The following is an 18,999-nucleotide window of genomic DNA, read 5'->3' on the forward strand; positions in this document are numbered from 1 at the left end:
CAGAGGGAAGCTGCTAGGTGGGAGTCCCCCGGATCAAACAGCTGCCGGCTGGATCCGACCCCCCTGCTCCCCCCAGAGCGCCTCCCCAGCACAGTTGAGCTGCTCTGCACCCTGCTCCCCGCGGCTGGGGGCTGCGCCTTTCTACCTCTGCTCCCACAATACGGGCAGGGGGGTCTCCTCTCAACCTGCCCACCGAGAGTCTCCAGGCTCCGGAGAGCGACCGCAGCCCACAGCGCAGCCTGCTAGGAGCCCTGGGCTGGCAGCTTTGGGTTCAGGGGAAGACTTCCAGGCGCTAGTAGCGAGGCAGGGGGTGGGGGAAACAGGAGAGGAGACTCCAGCGGAGGAGGGGGAGGACATGTCTGTGATGAGGCAGAGGGGGTGCGCTCTCCGTCTCGGGCTCCCTGCGTCCCCTAGCAGCTCCTCTTCGCACCCAGAGAAGGGGGGTTCAGCTTGGCCGAGGAATGAAAACTCTCGCCCTAGGCACCGTCTCCTTCTTCGTCTTCTGCCTTTTGCAAGAGCACATCCCGCCCAGGTGAGGAGCAGGGTCGGGGGCAGGGCAGGGGAACATGCAGGAGCCTCGGGGACCAGCAGGTTTGGTGGTCTGACTTGCGGGCGGGGGGTCCGTACCTGCAAATACCACCGGGGATAGGAATTACCCAGTGTAGCCCCGGGGAAGGAGAGGGGCGTGGGAATGCAGCGGGCTGTGGAACGTAGCCCTCTCCAGCGTGCTGGGGTCTGGGGGCCACGCCACTCGGTCTCCCCCTGGGGCTCCTAACGGTGCCGACCCACTAGCCTTTGGCCAGCAGGGACAAGGGGCGCATGGCGCTGCACAGTGGAGATGGAAGGTGCCGAGTCCCAGCCCGCTCGCAGACAAGGACTAAAGGAGGTTCTGTAGGCAGGCAGGCAGGCAGCGGTGGGGGGGGGGAGGAGTGCAGCGCAGCATTGAGAAGCTCTGTCCACACGGTGCAGGGCAGGAGCCGGAGCCGCTCGGCTGCCGCGGGCTGCGGGACATACACCAGGCACCTCCTAGAAGCCCTGGGGAGGGCTGGGCGAGGCTGCCTGGGGCCCACAGGGAGGCGAGAGAGACTCATAACTGAGCATCCCCCTAAGGATTGCCCTGCCCCAGGCTTTGACTGCCCGGTGTTAGCGGGCAGCGCCTGGGGCCGTAACCGGGCGTCGGGCAGGAGTGTGCCCGCAGGGTGGTGGTTTCCCTGTCCTCTGAGCCTTCCCTGTAACAGGGAGACCTGCTAGCCTTTGGGCACAGGGAGTCTGAGCCCAGCCTGCCTTCCAGCCCTGGCCTCAGGTTTGCTCTCAGCACCCAGCTATTCTCCCACAAGTGCCATTAGCCGAGACACAGGGGAACTGGGGCTGCAGCCAGCAATTCCAGACCCCACCAGCCTCCAGCTAACTCTCCCATGCCCTATGCCCCCAACCCAACCTGGGGCTGCGTGCCCCACTAAACCCTCTGGCAGCAACCCATGAGGGGAAGGATCCGAGGTAATGCTGAGAGGCTCAAGAAACCCTCCCAGGGAATAGGTACTGGAGCTAGGGGTGCTGGGGGTGCTGCACACCCCCTGGCTTGAAGTGGTTTCCATCATGTAGAGGTTTACAGTTTGGTTCAATGGCTCTCAGCACCCCCATGTTACAAATTGTCCAACACCCCTGCTCCCCGGGGCCCAGGCAGGGCTCTAAAGAGAACAGGCCACACTGCGGGGCAGGGGTAGAATGACCAGATAGCAAGTGTGAAAAATTGGGACGGGGGTGGGGGGTAACTGGCACCTATATAAGAAAAAGCCCCAAATATCAGGACCATCCCCATAAAATTGGGACATCTGGTCACCCTAGGCAGGGAGGGAGCGATTCATCGCTCTGAGTGCACAGGGAGAGACAGGAGAAGTAGGACAGGGTGGGCTGGGAAGCGACTGCCAAACAGGGGGGTTGTAACCAAAGGCCTCCCTCCCCCATGGCAGATCTGTTGGCACAAGGTAGCTGCAAAAACAACACAGGGGCCTACCCTGGAATTCCTCTTTCATGAAGGATGCTCCCAGGTGACTGGGACATAGCACCCCTTCCCAGTCCATGGTGTAGTGGGAGTGGCAAGGAAAGGAAGCATGGCTAGGTTGCCTATATGATTCAGATGTTATGGAGGGGGGGGGAGGAAGGGGATGGACAGGACACAGCCTCTTGCATCATGGAGAGTTCAGTACAAGTTGCAGCAAACTTTGTGTCACCTTTTTCCTCTTCTCTCAACTGATGCACTGAGAGAAACTTGGAGACAGCTGGGAGCCTAGGCCTGAGGATCTGGTAATCACAAAGCCAGTGCCAGGGTTTATAACCGAGCATCAGGGGTATGTAATGGTCTGGGAGGTGAATGCTCAGCACTCAGGTTTATGACTGAGGGAGGGAGGCACTGCCTATTGCTCATTGACTGCAAACCGAACGTTTGTCTCCAGGACAGTATGCGGTGCTCAGCAGTGTTTGTAGAATGGGCATGTAGCTGGCTCCAGAGGCAATGGCCTGTTCCCTGCAGCTCCCTATTGCACATGCAACAGCACTAATGGAGTGATCCTTCCACTTGAGCTGTTGAGGGGGAAGAATCTTTCATCCTCCTCTAAAGTGAGGGCTCAGGTCACTGGTCTGTCTGGCAAAGGCCTGACTTAACTCTTTGCTGACCTGGTTTCTGGAAGACAGCGGGTTTCCTGTCACTGGGCTGTCCCACTCCCCACAGATTCTCTCCCAGCCTTTTGGTCTCACCCAAGCTGCTCATGCAACAGCAAACTAATATGAAAAGAGATATTGTCAGGTGCACATAGGAAACATAACTTGATAGGCAGGGTTTTTCCTGGGTGACTCTAGCCCAGGCTGTGTCTTTTGGGTGACTATAGCACAAGCAGGAGTTACTACTTGCCTTGGGCGGTGCTATGAGGCAACCGATTGACTTTTATTTTCCCAGAGACCCAGCATGCAGCGTTTTACTGCTCTTAGGAAACGGGATTTGCAGCTGCAAGTAGGGGCAGCAGCGTCACATGTGCCTAGATCTGACACGATAGCAAGCAAGGATGTAGCATCGCTAAGAGCTACTGCCAGAGCTCCCTTGGGCCCAGAGTTTTAAAGCCATTTCTTGTGTGTTACAGCACGCCCTGCGATGTGTTTAGTCAATGTCTTTTATTTTGTTCCTTCCAATGATCATTACAGACTGACGGAGGGAGAGAAACTGACAAGCAAATGTAGATTCATAAATATATACCCTTTGAGATCAGTTTGAATAAGTCTCCATCATCCATAGAAACAGTTCAGGAAATAATTCATGTCCGATTCTCCTGGGGTAAATGTTCACCCCGTGCTGTTTCACTCCTGCAGGCCCATTTAATCAGTGAGCATCAGTTAATCAGGAAGGAAACTGCCGTACAACACTGAAGGGGAAATATCATTGAAGAGACTATGCACTGACAGAGATCAATCACCAGGACTGGGGTTTGGAACAGGCTAAGGGAGCTGAGTGCCCAGCACTGGCATTAACTCTTCTATAAATAACGTAGAGAAGCGCTTTCTGTGTAAAGAACGCGCTATAGAATCCCCACACCCACTCAGTTTGCCTTGATGTTTGCAGTGCCTCATGGGGGCAGACAGTAGGTTCATGATCCAAATTTGGCATCATTGGAGCAAGACGTTCCTGAGATACAGCCTCCTCCCAAAAAGAAAGGCATATCTTCATGCTGGTTGATTCTATCAACATTTTTTTTTGCACGCACCCGGGAGGGCGGGGCGCATTTCAAGTCTTGTCTCTGATCATGCCCTCAGTGGATCCATATTTACCCCAGCTAGCGCATGGCATCCACTGACCCTGCAGGGAAGCAGTACTGAAAACATCATTCAGCAGAGTTAATCTCCAGATAGGATCAAGCCTAACGCTCAAAAGCCAAGTGGATACACAGCATATGTGCAGACAGACAGCCCACGGGCTTGCTAGACAGCCAGTTTTCACACTGTGGCCATGGAACCTGTGCTACCCCAGAGCACTATACGTCTGAATACACCCTGGGCAGAAATCTGAAGGCGAAATGTGGTAGGTTGCTACAATCTGCTTTGGAGCCATCATCTCAGGCTGTGTTCGTCTCCCTGCAGTGTTCTCATTCAGCTGAGCACAACTTATTGAGCTGATGGGGCCACTTCACGCTTCTCTGAACCTCCAGTGCTGCAGCTGGATGTGTAGAGCCACTTCCTTCCAAACTCCCTGTGTCCTTGCTAAGAAGTTCCCCTTTCAGGATTCCCCTGTGCTGGCGATCTGCATTAGCAAAGCAGTTGCTGATGATTAATTTCATGCAACATTATAGCAGAGCAGCTGCTCTACTACAGTTACGGCTGAAAAGATTTTTCTGTTTAAAGATAGATTCTTCTAAATGCTCTAAAACTGTATGTATAGCTGGATTGGACTGACATTTGCTGTGCCTCCTGGGGGTGCAGGGTAAGGTTAGTGTTCTAAATCTGAGGTCATTTCCCAAGATACAGGGGGGGAACAAAACAAACATAAACAAAACCAAAAAGCCTCTCAAGGTTCACAGATTCTACCAACATTTTTTGCACATAACTGAGGCTCAAACCATGCCTCGTATTACCTCCCTACCCCCAAAACTCAGTTATAAACCCTGAAGTATGACCATAAGCCCCATTCCACTATAACAAAAGGTACAGGAGTGGGGAGAAGCATTCAGAAATCATGTAGCATCCTTTACCTAGCCACAATAACATCTCAACTGCAAACCTATGCTCACTGCAGCTGCATACACCATCACTAATTCCTACAAACAAAAATTCTCTTTCATTAAAACAAAAATCAAACCTAGGAAATTCAATGATGTCAGACTTCATAAGTGCAGAATTCAGGTTGTCCAGTGGTATCTGCTGCCCTTCCCAAATGTCCAGTTCAGCAAAACTCAAACAGCTGATAGCTAGGAAACGCAGAGTTAAGGTACACACCCACTCAATCTTTACTCGGCCCTCTTCACCTCACTACACCGCTAACTCATTCACATTCTGCCTTTGCACTGGAGCAAACAAGCTACAGTACCTACAGTGGATCTCCACTCAGACACTTCCCCTACTCCACAGAAAGAACCCCACATCTACTAACTTTTACAGCCCTCCGCCATCAGGCACACAATGCCATCTAACTGCACTTTCATTTACCCTTCATTAGACCTACAGACCACCCTCGTCTCCCACCCAACTCCTTGCCATGGGGATTGTTACTGACACAGCCTACGCAACACAGTGCTGACGTTAGCCATACTGGATTTCTCAAGTACACATGAGCCTCTTCCCTACGATCACACACCCAGGGGTCAGGGAGAGGGGTCACATCTGTGCTTAATTTGTAATGAATGAGGTGCCAGGTCTCAAGCAATTTTTTTATTTTCATAACTGATGCAGCAAGCCCAGAGGTGCCGGGGCTCAGCCCTGGCACAAATTAAGTACCGGATCACATCCCTCCCTCCCAAGGAACACAGTCCCCAGATTGCCTCACATCACAGTCACAGCTCTGTCAAGTCGCTCCCAGCAATCCCTCCACCATCCAATACAGCTACCCTGAGCAGACTGCATAAAGATAATTCCCAGTGACTATGGCCAGCTCCAGGGGGACAGAATTCAGGTACTGTGCGGGTGAACCCTAACTCTTCATTTCCTGGTTCTCAAGAGTTTGCGTTTTACAGAACTCAAAACAAAACCAAGACACCTCTGGGCAACCTGAACTCTGCATTAGTGACGTGTCTGGTCATTGACTAACTGTGTGTCAGGGATGGGAGGGCCCAGCGCTGGGGTTTATAACAGCGGCTATGTCCTCAGTTGGAGCAAAGCTAGGGGGTGTGAGTCCTCGCTCGAGGAGACAGGCTCACACACTAGCCCTCCTCGAGCTAGCGCACTAAAAATAGTAGCGTAGCCACCGTGGCAAGGGCAGCAGTGAGGGCAGCACAGGCTAGCCGGGCCAAGTGTGTACCCACAGGGTCCAGGCCAGTGTGGCGCAGGGCAGCTAGCCCCTCCCACCACTCACTGCTGCCGGTACTGCCATGACTACATTACAATTTTAGCACACTAGTGCGGTGAGCGTTAGCATGAGCTGGGGAATCACACCCCTAGCTCCTAGTGCAGACATAGTCGGAGTGTCTAGGAGCAGAGTGCCTGGCGCTGGGGGTTCAGGACACCAGTGGAAATTCAGAGCCTAAGTAGCCTTGAGGATCTGGCCCCCCAGCTGCACCAGGAAGGAGATGAGGAGGGAATGATACTTTACTGGCCCGTCACAAAAGAGGACATTCCCCAGGCAGGTGGATGTGCAGCAGGGTCTTGCAGGCTGCTGAAGGGGCAGGTAGATTGGATGGAGAATCCCAGCTACAGTTTAACCCCAGACATCGGCCTCCCTTGAGCGGGGAGGTGCTGCTATTTCCAAAGGGACAATCATTGGGAAAGGGAAGAAAGCAGGAAGGCAGCAAACTCCCCCCTGCCACCCCAGTGTATTTGTATGTGGGCGCGGCCTCTTCATCCTTCCATTCACACCCACCCGGTCACCCACAGCCCACCACTGGAGCCGCTCCGCCAGCAGCCAGGCAGACTGAGCTGGTCTGTAACCCTCCCTCCTTTGCAGGGCGAACCCACTGACAGCAGCAGCAGGAGAGCCGTCTCTCTAATCAGTGACTTTACCTCCTGACAGCTGATTGACTGAGAACTAGACAGGAGGCGACACCTCTATCCATCACCCTCCTACTTCCTGGCTTTCCTCAGCCCCTAGTCACTTTAAGCCCTTGCTGCAAGTGGGCTGGACACAGAGCGCCCCCACCTTTGCTGCACCACCCCTCCTGAATGATCTGTGCATTGGGGGAACTCACCTCTCCCTGCTCTGGTCCAGGCCCAGCCAGAAGCAGCAAAGAGTCCCCCACCAGACCACTTATCAACAGGGTTAGGAGGCATTTCACAGTTCTGGGGGAGTGAAAGGACCCACTGCACATGACCCCAGCAGAGCCAGGGTCACAGAGCTGGGGTCCTGTTGGTGTCAAACTACATGGCCATTGGGGGAGGTGCTCAAATACTACAGAAGGTATCAATGCCTACATAGACAGTGAGGCAGACAAGCTTTACTAGCACTTACTGCTTTATTGTCAACCAGTCCATCCTTGTGCCCTGGGAGGCAGGTAAAGATGGCAGATACTGGATACGTACTAATGGGAAAGCTGAGATATAGGGTGACATTCTGGCTCTGGTTGAAGTTATTGGGAGTTTTGCCATTGACTTCACTGGAGGCTGGATTTCACCCATAGAGAAAGATTGAATCAGACATACAGGGCTGGAAGAGACCAGGAGACATCATCAACTCCAGCCCCCTGCACTGAGGCAGGACCAAGTAAACCTAGACCAGCCCTGACAGGAGTTTGTTTAATTTGTTCTTAAAATACTTCCAATGCTGGGGATTATACACCTTGGACAGCTATCTCACTGCTTAACTATCCTTAGAGTCAGAAAGGCTTTCCTAGAATCTAACCTAAGCCTCCCATGCTGCAGATTAAGCCAGTTACTTCAGGTCCTACTTTCAGTGGACATGAACAATTGATCAACACCCTCTTCAGAACAGCCCTTAACACATTTGAAGGCTGTTATCAGGTTCCCTCCCCCGTCAGTCTTTTCTCAAGACAAAACGTGCCCAGTTTTTGTAACATATAGTCATAGGTAGGTTTTCTAACCTTTTATCATTTTTATTGCTCTCCTCTGGACTCTAATTTGTCCACATCTTTCCTAAAGCACGGTCCCCAGAACTGGACACAGCACTCCGGCTGAGGCCTCATCAGTGCCCGGGTCTCAGATACGATACTCCTGTTAATATACCCCAAAAGGACATTTGCCTTTTTCCTAACAGCATCACACTGTTGGCTCTCATTCAATTTGTGATCCACCATAATCCCCAGATCCTCTTTTAGCAGTACACCAACTAGCCAGTTATTCCCCAGGTTGTAGTTGTGCATTTGATTTTTCCTTCCTAAGTGCAGTACTCTGCACTCGTCTGTATCAATTTTCATTATGTTAAGTCCAGACTCTAAACGATTTGCCTGAGATCAGAGAGTATATGTCAGACCAAGGAGTAGAACTCCAGAGGCCTGGCTCCCAGTCTGGTGTTCAGGCCAGCATTATTACAGCAGTTGCGTGAGGCACTGTACAAACACATAACAAAGAGATAGGCCCTGCCCTAAAGATCTCAGGCCAAGAGCCAACTCCAGCTACTTACATGAGAGGCACAGAGCCAGCGTGCACAGAATGGGGTATCCACCCTGACACAAGATGACCACAAGCCCACAACCATGGACCAGCAGGACCCTGGGCCCACGCATAGGTAAGCAAGCTGATGCTGCCAGTGGAAGGCATCTGTGGTGTGTTAAGACAGGCAGGACAGAGGCCCACCGCTTATTCTGTCCTTCCTGCAAAGCTTGTGCTTCACCTGGCACCAAGGGCTATATGCTGCAGCTGCTCTCCCCCAGGTCAGACACGCCTCACAGAGAGGCCCAGACACTGTTATAGGTAAGAGGAGAAAGAACAGCTCCAGCAAAGAGCGAACGCCTCCCTGCTGCTGGCAGTGCAATTCCCCAGCTGCATGTGACTGTTTAGCACTGGTTATGTACAGTATTTTGAACACACCGCAAGGGGGAACAGCTACTTGTCCAATTCCTCAATATTTACAATACTCCCGCCCAATCCTGACATTGACAATAACCATGGTAGCAGGTTGTGAGCTTCCTCAAAGCAGTGCCTTGGCAATACCAGCCAGGATGACAGCAAGCTTCTTCAGCCCGGAGCCCTGTCTGCGCCAGGCAGGTCTCTGGCTCTACGAGCTCCACCACAGCACGGCCTTGAAGACTCCTGCTCCCCAGCCCTCCACACAGCACTGAGGCAGATGATGAGGCATTCCTGGCCCAAGAGGGAGGATCCCAGCCTGCTAACCTCCATCCTTTCCCCCTTCAGGCTGGTTTCAGGGAAAGAGGAGATTCAATCCACTTCCAGAGGCTCTACCCAGCCTATGTCACCCTCTGATTTCCTGGACAAGCTCATGGGAAAAACGTCAGGATACGACGCCCGGATTCGACCTAACTTCAAAGGTAAAAATGGGGCACGAATAAGGCTTAAAAACCCAACAGCAACTGAAACCCAGAGTCTCTCAGACAGCACGGACTAAAACCAGGGACAGTGTGAGCATGGGATTCGGTGCAGGACCCCTGGCAATGCCCCTCCACCCTGACCTGCCACCCCCGTGATTTTCCAGCCTTGGGAACCTGCCACAACTCAGCCAACACCCCTCTGTGCTGTCCTGCCTCCCCCTGCTATTCCAGCCTGGCGAACCCGCCACAGCTCTGCCATTGCCCAAGGGATGGGCTGACCGCCGCTTCCTGCAGCCCCCATTGGCCTGGAGCAGCGAACCGCGGCCAGTGGGAGCTGCGATCGGCCGAACCTGCGGACGTGGCAGGTACACAAACCGGCCCAGCCTGCCAGGGGGCTTACCCAGATGTGCTGCGTGCCAAAGTTTGCCAATCCCTGGTGTAAATGAACCCATGGGGGGGTCTGGAATCCCCCATCCCTTTAGATTGCATGTATGCATGCACGTGTACGGGGGTTATCTGTGTGTGCATGACTGTATATCTAGGCAAATGCCTGTGCATTTACTGGGGGCAAGTGACTGTTGGGGTGAAGATGGGGAGCAACTGGCTGGTTTACATCTTCTCTTCCCCTCTGACCACCTGCTCTAAGGAGGGCTCACATCTTGTCTGGTTGTTCCTCAGGCGTGCCTGTCAACGTGACATGCAACATCTTCATCAACAGCTTCGGCTCCGTCACAGAAACCACCATGGTAAGACTTCACCATCTGTCCCACCCTCCTTCCCAGCCCCTTCCACTCCCCTAGAAGCCTCCGGAGGGAACAACTGGGGAATTTGGCCCTCTTTGCTATGCATGCACCAGGCCCTTGGAATGGGCCAACTCCAGGAGATCTGGGGTCAGATCCAGCCCACCTGAAGGTTTGTTCAGACCCACCTATAGCGTTAATCCTGTAGCTAACATAGAGATATGTTGCCCATGGTACTGGGAGACTTATGGGGAAGTGGTGGGAATCTTGTGGGACAAGGGGCTAACCAGTGGGGGGCCTTGCGGGAAGGGTGTGAGAATGGAATAGGAATCACTTTGTGGTGGGGAGAGGTGGATGGCAGGAACCTCGTAAGAAGCTGGAGCCTTCTAGGGTCCAGAGACGGATGCAGGAAAGAGATTAGTATTCGCTCCTTTCCCCAGGCAAGTCTTGTTGTTCCCCAGGGATGTGCAAGGCTGCTCTGAGCTGGCTCCTGTAGGAGTGTTTCATCCCCAGTGGGGTGAGGGGTGGTAGCCCTGCCTGACACAGTACATTCAGTCCCTCTCTGAGGAGCAGCGATGTCCAGCCAGGTACCCATGCTGCCTTCCCCACCTGAGATGGGCTTCCTTAAGACATGCCAAGCAGCAGGGGCCAGAAGCCCTGTCCTTTGGCCAGACCCACTGTCAGTCTTGTAGATGAGACTGAACTGAAAGGCCATGGTTGCTCCTGGCCACTGAGGACCCTAGGGTACCTTCTGCCAGCAGAGGGGATGAACCATATGCAGCGGGGCCAACTCCCAAGGTCCTACAACCATGAGTCAGACTCCCCCAAAATCATGAGACTAAAAACCCCTCATGATGTTTGGGTGAGAGCTGATATTGTGGTTTTTAGTCTGTTCTTTGTTGAACTCCCTCTCTCCACCTCAGTGTGCACAACCGTTAACGCTGCCAACTCCCCCTCTCCACCGCCCCAGTTCCAGAGTTAAGCGAGTAGCAACCCACATGGAACTCAGAGCAGTGTGAGATGCAGCAGGCTGCACTGGGATGGCAGAGAAAGCGGTGCTCCTGATCAGAACAAACAGATCTTTGCTTTAGGAGAGCTGAATGGGCACGAACAAACTCTGGCATGCAACCCTGAGAGAAGAGGGCTGCAGGGCCTGAACTGACGTCAGAGCGGCTGAAATTTTATTACATATATTATCATAGGAGGCCCAGGCTAAGCCTCAGGCAGGAGGGAGTGGATCATCCCACCCTGCAATCTAAGTACAGTGCCCTCACAGAAACGGGGAGGACGGTTTCAGAGGTACGATTAGTACAGGAACTATGACTTCTTTGCTGGCGGGGGGGGGGGGGGAAGAGGAGGAGGGAGTCCTAGGACAGTTGTGAATTTACAGTAAGTGCCAACAGCTGTGAAAGCGAGTACTGTCAGAGGAAAAAAGCATTTCAGAGAAATGGATCTTTAAAACCCTAGACAGTTTATACACAGGCCTGGCTTACCCATCTTCCATAGGAAGACCCTGGCAGGTTTGAAACAGTCCCAAATCCTCTCACAAGGCCTGTCTCTGGTCACGAACTCCTGCCAATTCTTGGCCTGAACATGAGACACCAACCTAATCAGGGCTGTCCCTTTCTGGTTCCAAGTACTTTGTTTGCCAGGAACTTTGAGCCAGGTCACTCGGTCTGCTCTTCCCAGCTACAAGAGGATTTGTTACCAGGGCCGGCCTACAACATTTTGGCACCTGAGCCGGGGAGCTCAAATACAACCCCCATACCCCCTCACTCGGGCCCAAACTTTGAAAGGTCTCAATTCTGCCTTCTTCCTGTTCTACTTCTCTCAGGGTACTGCTCTGCTACCTACCCCAATAAAGGAGAACTTAAAATGCCTTGTTCAAAAATTAAGTAACACTGAACTTTTAAACACCTGAACAGCAAATGTAACTTTTCTTGGCTGCATAGTAAACACTGGCATTTTTATGTTTGAATAATCAAAGTGGTGCTTTCCGTGCCTTCTTGGTTGCAAGGATTTGAACTGCTTCCTGCTGAAGGTCTACAGTCTGGGCCAGCTCAGGCTCGATTGAGATGGCTGCAAGGCCGACCAGCCTCTCCTGTGTCATTGTGGAGCGTAGATGTCTTTTTATTAACTTCAGCTTGGAGAAGCTGCGTTCTCCAGTGGCAACTGTTACAGGAAGTGTTAGAGAAGTATGTGCAGAGCAACAAAAGCATTTGGAAAGAGGGTGGTCATCTTATTTGTGTACATATATTCCAGAACAGCCTTTGGAGTTGATCCTGCTGAAATGTATCTTGAAAGGGCTTTCAGTTCATCACCTAAATCACTCGCATCAATATCGCGCATGTCATCATGTGTTAACACTGTCTCTAGTGCCCTGCATTGCTGGTGTAGGTCTTCTTCAGGTATAGTGAGGAGTTTTGAAATATCCTACAACATCCCAAATATACTGCTGTGTTCCTTGAGCAGCAGGAAACATTCAACTGACTGTATTGCACAATCTAGCACCTGGTTAAAGAATTCAACTTTGAATTGTTGTTTGGGATCTCTTATGGGATTATCCCATGCCTTGTAATCAAAATGTCTTCTTCTTCAGTGACTCTTGTATTCCTGAATGGGTGGGAAAATAGCTTCAGTGTGAAGTTCCTCTGCCAACTTCTGTGCATTCTTCAGAACGTTTTGAAATCCCTCATCTGACCGGTAAGACTGTAGGTATGACTTTGCTTTGTCCAGTTGTTCCCTTGCTCCAGATATATCAAGGTCAACATCTTGGAGTCTCTTGCTTACAACATTTATTTCAAACAGTATGTCATGCCACTACACTAAGCCACACAGAAATCTGAAGTTAGGTATGTTTCTGGTGATTCCATTTCTCTCTGCCACTGTTCTCCCACAAATAGTTCCTGTCATAGCATTATCCTCCATAATGGCAACTATGGCATCATCTATCTTCCCAATTTGGTGTTTGATAGGCTTTATTGCCTCCACTCGACTTTCCCATTGTGTGGCACTCAGTGGTTTCAGTGTCAGAGAGGATGTGCCCAGATGTTGCTTCAAAATTTGCCATTGATGAGTTGATGCAGAGAATACACAGATGCTTTGAATTACATTAAAAAATTCAGCAGCCTCACTAGAAGCTGATGCTGCATCACTGACCACCAAGTTCAATGAATGAGAAGTACATGGGAGAAAAAAAGCTCGAGGATTTAACTCTCGGATCCGTGTCTGCACTCCTCTGTTCTTTCCTTTCATGTTGGCACCATTATCGTAGCCCTGACCTCTCATATCAGCTTTCGCAATTCCCGTATCTTCCAGCTTTTTAAGAAGCACATTTGTAATACCAGCTCCTGTATCATCATCAATGTCAATAAATTCTAGAAAATGCTCTGACAGTCACCGTTGCAGGGGTGTTTTCACTAGATTCTGTTGATGTTACAAAACGGACCATTAAATTCATTTGTTCTGTATAGCTGATGTCAGGTGTGCAGTCCAGAATAATGGAGTAATATCTTGCTGACTTCAGATCTGCCACAATTTTCTGTTTGAATTTTGTTGCCAGTAACTGTATGATCTCATTTTGAATGGTTTTTCCAAGGTAGTGGTGTGTGTGTACATTTCTTGGATGGTGACTCTTCTTAGATGCTCCTGGAGTACAGCATCAATCTCAGCCATCAGCTCCACACTTTTAAGGAAGTTTTCATTGTTTGGCACATACAGCTGATCTGAAATGCCATGCAGTGCTATGTTTTGGGTAGCAACCATTCTCACAATGGCAATGAGCCTTTTCAGAACATTTTGCCAGTAAAGAGACTCCGATGCAATCTTCTCTTGATGCTGATCATCTATGGTGGCTTTTAACCTTAGTCTCACCTTGAGTGCTTTCCACCTATGGAATGCTCTCTGGAGATTTGCTGCCTTCTCATGGCATGCCAGATTATTCCAGTCCTTTGTTCCTGTAGAACCCCCTGTGGCTGGAACATTAGACTGGAAGAGTTTGCAACAAAAACAGTACGCAGCACTCTGGGTTTGAGTACCTAAGCCATGGCCTTTCCACTTTGTCACTATTGGGGATTTCACGCCAGTAATGTGTTGGATGGAAACTTCTATTTTCATTGTCTTTGGGGAACATGAAGTTTTTCACTTGCTGTGGCCCATGCAGTACAAGGAAGTCCCTCAGGCTACTGCTCAAGTGGGTCCACAGTCCTGGATCATCTAGACTTATGGAACTAAACTCAGCAGCAGCTGTTTCTTGCACTTCCACCACACTCTCCTCTGATCTACACTTTTCTTCAGGAATGTGCATGGATGCATCCATTTGAGATGGAGATATAGATGCTGCAGTAGCTGCCAGGTCCCCTGCACTCTGACTAACTGGAAGATCAGGCATCTCCTCACTATTCACATCCGCACTGGGGCTGGAAGGCTCATCATGAACATTTGTGTCTATGTATCTCAGGAGAGCTCCTTCCTGCTTAGATAGAAAAGCTTCCTTTCTTTTTCTGAATGCTGCCCCAGAGGGGCGTTTTCTGCTTTCACTCATGACTGCTGTTCTGTGCCAGCTATAGTGGCTCTCAACACTCAGTAGAAGGGGACAAATAAGCAGGCTGGTAGCAGAGCCTGAGTGAGGGAAGATATCAGCGTCTTAAGGGCCTAACTGGCTCCTGCTACTTCAGTTGACTGCCTGTTCTCCTCAAGTGGGTTCAGGGAAGCAGCAGGAAACAGGAAGTTCCCTGAGAAGCTGGTGTTAATCAGTCCAGGCTCCTTGGGGTGCTAGAGAGGTACATAAGAGGCTCCTCTGCCTCTCTCTCCCTGCAGCTCCTTCTGCTTTCTGTTATTCCCTCTCACCTTTTCTCCTGACTGCCTGTTATGTCTCATGCCCTCTTTCCTCCAGCACAGCACTCCACCATCTCTGTGCATGTAGATCAGAGAGAATACATATGCACCAGCAGCAAACACAATTTTCTACACTCTGAGTCCTAGTGGCACCCCCACCCCCCAGTCTGGCACCTGAGGCAGCCGCCTCAGTTCGCCTCATGATAAGGCCAGCCCTGGTTGTTACCTGCATTATCTTCAGTAACTGGGGATTTGCATTAGTCCCTCTGATTGACATTAGCTCCTGTAAGACACATCCATGAAGCTAGGAACACAGCCACTAGAAGCGTTCTAGATATCTCAATAGGGTTGTTAAAAATCTGACTGTTCCAGGATACCATAGCACCTGTCACTGGCTGCTCCCTCTCACCCAACCCTTCCCAAGAACTCCTCTTCGCCCGAGCAGAGGAAGGAGAGCTTTGCCTGCTTCCTGCAGCAGCTCCGATTGACTGCTCTTCCCCAGGAGCCTGACCCTCTTTCTCCAGCCCCACTCATCACACTAGAGCCAAGTCCCTTGAGGCATGGTGGGTGTTTGATAACAGGGAATATCCTTCCTCCCCAGCTGATTGGGATGGGTGCTCCTCTCCCCTTAGGATTACCGGGTGAACGTCTTCCTGCGCCAGCAGTGGAACGACCCCCGCCTGGCATACAGGGAGTACCCAGACGACTCGCTGGACCTGGACCCCTCCATGCTGGACTCCATCTGGAAGCCAGATTTGTTCTTTGCCAACGAGAAGGGGGCCAACTTCCATGAGGTCACCACCGACAACAAGCTGCTGCGCATCTTCAAGAATGGCAACGTGCTCTACAGCATCAGGTATGCACGGGGCAGGGAGAAATGAGGTGAGCAGGGAAGGCAGGAGAGAAGAAGATTCTGGCTACCTAGGGGGGAAAACAAGGCAGGGTCATCCAGGGAAAAAGGGATGAAGAACAAGTCTTAGGATCGTAGACACATGGGGATAGAAGGGATCTCAAGAAGTCATCTAGGCCACCCCCTGTATTGAGGCAGGTCCAAATATACCTAGACCATACCAGACAGCTGTTCGTCCTCTAACCTGGTCTGCAAGGCTTCCAGTGATGGGGATTCCACAACCACTCTAGGTAACCTGTTCTAGTGCTTAGCTACCCTAGAGTTGAAAAGGTTTTCCCTAATAGACAACCTAAATCCCCCTGGCTGCAAGCCTTCAGTGGGTGTGAAGAACAATTGATCGCTGTCCTCTTCATAACAGCACTTAACATATCTGAAGACTTATCAGGCCTTCTTTCTGCGTCTAACTTAACAATGTTCAGTTCTTTCAACTTTTCCTCATAGGTCATATTTTCTAAACCTTTTATTATTTTTGTTGCTCTCCCTGGACTCTCTGCAATTTGTCCACCTCGTTCCTAAAGTGAGGTGCCCAAAACAGGACACAATACTCCAGCTGAGGCCCCACCAGGGCCGAGTAGAGCAGAATAATTACCTTCTATCTCTTAGATAGGACATTCTTGTGAATACACCCCAGAATGACAACATTTGCTTTTTTCCTGCCAGCATCAGATTGAATATGAGTTAACAATTTGTGATCCACTAGATATATCCTCCCAGTTTAACAGCAAGCCATTGATAACTATTGCAAGTATGTTTTTTCAGCCAGGTGTGCATCCACCTTATAGTAATTTCATCAGGACCACATTTCCCTCAACTCTTGATCCACTGACTGGTGTGGAAGGGAGCCTCACCGCAGGCACCCCCTGGCCTGGCTGGGCATGGTGTAGCATCCTTTTCCTCTCCAGCATCCCCTGCCACTGGTCACTCCGGTCCTGTGGTGGTGCCTCATCTTACAACTTGGCCTGCCGGGAGAGTCACATTTCAGTTCTACCCCTTCCAAGATGACAAAGTCTCACAGATAATCCAGTATCTTTGCATCAGGCCCTCAGCCCTGTGGTCCTTATATACTTCTCTCAGGACTTTAGATCATCCTTATCCTCTTACAGCCAGGGGCTTCAAGCCACCTTCCCAGTGGCTGGTAGGGGGAACTCAGGCCTGTCCTCTGCGCTGGGTTCCAGTCCAGGGACCCTTGGACAAGCAGCCTAGGTCTGCTTTGTCAGAAGCCTTAAAGCTGCCTCCCTGGACTTCTTCCATTAGCCTTTCTTCAGGCCTTTACCCCAGCCCTTTCCTTGGCACTTGATAACAAGCAGCACCTCCCAGGGCTTCTCCCCAGGGGTCCAGTGTTGGATCATATTAAAGAAGTTCTGTATTAAAATCACAAATGAGTTTGATTCCCCAGAGTTTAAATTCCAGGGTATTACTAATTCAGAGGTCTCTTGGTTTTTGGTGCTGTTTCTCTCCCTCTATGTGTGAAACTTGCAAGCTGCTAATTGTGTTAGTACATTCTAAGAAAGAGTCTGTTCTCAAAGCAATTCACACAGAGAGAGACTCAAAGCAATACTCTGTAACAACAGAAACAGCACCCAGAGACTCCCCGCCCTTTTGTTGTATTAACCATTGTGATTAAAATAGAGATAGAGGATGTATGTGGATGGATGCTTGGTGTGGATAATAACTGAATGATCAGGGAGGTGCCAGCCTAAGAATCCAGTGTCCATCTGTTATAACTATAACTAACTGCTTACTATGATTCTTTCTGTATTCACAGTAAATGTGGTATTTTGCCTTTTTCCCTTTAATAAGATCCTGCTGGTTTTTATTTTATTGGTATAACACCAGTTCCTGTCTTTTTGTCAGGGTCAGCTGCAGGAACTTGCTCCAATTCTGCATCTTCCAGAGAATAACTGCAAAACTCTGCCTACAGCCCCTTCTGGGACAGACTTCTCTTTATAGTCTCACCCAGCACTTCCCCAGCAAGGCCTCATCTTTAATTACACCAGGTGCATCCTCCAGATGCCACTCAGGCCTACATTAACCCTTTCATCACCCATGTGAGGTCACTACCCCATCACACATGGCATGTATACCCCACTGATTTGCTCATGTCCCTCCCAGTGGTGAATAGCCTATTATTATTACCAGCTCAGGGAGTTACTCCTTTAGCTGGAGTGATACAGGCCCATGCCTGTAGAGCTGAAGTTTCCTGACTCAAGCCCCCTGATGGGGGAGCCATTACACATAGAACTAATAAGAGGTTCCACACCTGCTGTTAACCATGGGCCAGCAGCACAGCTCTCTCACCCCTGAGTCCCAGGGCTGCTTTGGAAGACAAAGGGCGGGAAGGGCTTATCCAAATGCTGTAGGCTCAGACAAACCTGCTCCATTCTCTCTGCTCCTCCCAGGCTGACGCTGATCCTCTCTTGCCCCATGGATCTCAAGAACTTCCCCATGGACATCCAGACGTGCACCATGCAGCTGGAGAGCTGTGAGTACCCCCTGGGAATGACGGGCAGGGATAAGGATGTGAAGCGGGATTGAGGGCCGTGTCCTACCATCTCTCCAGGCTGCTCCTGTGGTGGCTGCCTGCGGCAGCATAGGGGAAGGACACTCAGCAGGCTGTGTCCAGCAGTTGTCTTTGTATGTGTCTCCCGTGCTGACCCCTTCCAGAGCCGGCTCCATGTAACCCCACTTCTCCTGCGTACTGGGCCTTGCCGCTGCTTCTGACTGAGGAAGCTGCCGGGTAACTGAGACAGGAGGTGGGGGTAGGTGCAATGGAGGGAGATGGGGAAAGGGGTGAATGGCGGTGAGGGGGAAGAAGGGGAGGAAAAGGTGGAAAGGAGGGCCAGCAATGAGAAGATGAGCCAAAGAAGGCTATGGGGACACAGCCAAGGGGGGCTGTGGCACAGGAGGGAAAGGGGCGCAATTAGTGGGCAGCTGAGAGACACCGTGTGGGGGAAATTCTGGGGTGAGTGGCCCTCACTTTGGGACTGGGAGACTGCAGGAGTGGGAGGGCAGGGGGGGAGATGATGGGCCTAATACTGTATATGAGCCCCTGGCGGGAGGATCACGGCTGCTAGAAAAGCTCATCCGTAATCTAGTTCCCAGGAGAGAGAGAGAGAGAGAGTGAGTGTTCCTAATGCTATGTTTGGGGGAATGATTACAAGTGTCAGAGTGTGTGTGTGGTGCGTGAGATAATGCTGTACCCATCTTGTGAGCGCTCTGACTGTGCGAATAGCCTGTATAGCCCAGGTGTGCTTGTCAGTAGGTTTGCATGAGTATGAATTTCTGTGAAGGCGTGCATCTCTATGGCATGCATTTGTGTCAGTGCATGCCAGTCTGTGGCGTCTGTTATGTGGCATGCCTATCTACGCATTTGTGGCTATTC

General features: G+C 51.0%; 1 protein-coding gene across 1 annotated transcript in view; it reads left to right on the top strand.

Annotated features, from left to right (window-relative positions):
• Positions 1 to 403: 403 nt before the first annotated feature.
• The window catches only part of LOC311526229 (glycine receptor subunit alpha-4), a 39,103-nt gene continuing 20,507 nt past the window's right edge, over positions 404 to 18,999 (top strand). The window contains exons 1-5 of the mRNA XM_084639057.1: positions 404 to 532; positions 8,998 to 9,131; positions 9,810 to 9,877; positions 15,340 to 15,563; positions 18,017 to 18,099. Coding sequence (XP_084495183.1) covers positions 462 to 532; positions 8,998 to 9,131; positions 9,810 to 9,877; positions 15,340 to 15,563; positions 18,017 to 18,099 — 580 coding nt within the window. The 5' untranslated portion in view covers positions 404 to 461. The remainder of the gene's footprint in view (positions 533 to 8,997; positions 9,132 to 9,809; positions 9,878 to 15,339; positions 15,564 to 18,016; positions 18,100 to 18,999) is intronic.

The sequence above is a fragment of the Lepidochelys olivacea genome (assembly GCF_965140295.1).
Source record: "Lepidochelys olivacea isolate rLepOli2 genome assembly, chromosome: 9".
In the NCBI taxonomy this organism is placed as follows: Eukaryota; Metazoa; Chordata; order Testudines; family Cheloniidae; genus Lepidochelys; species Lepidochelys olivacea.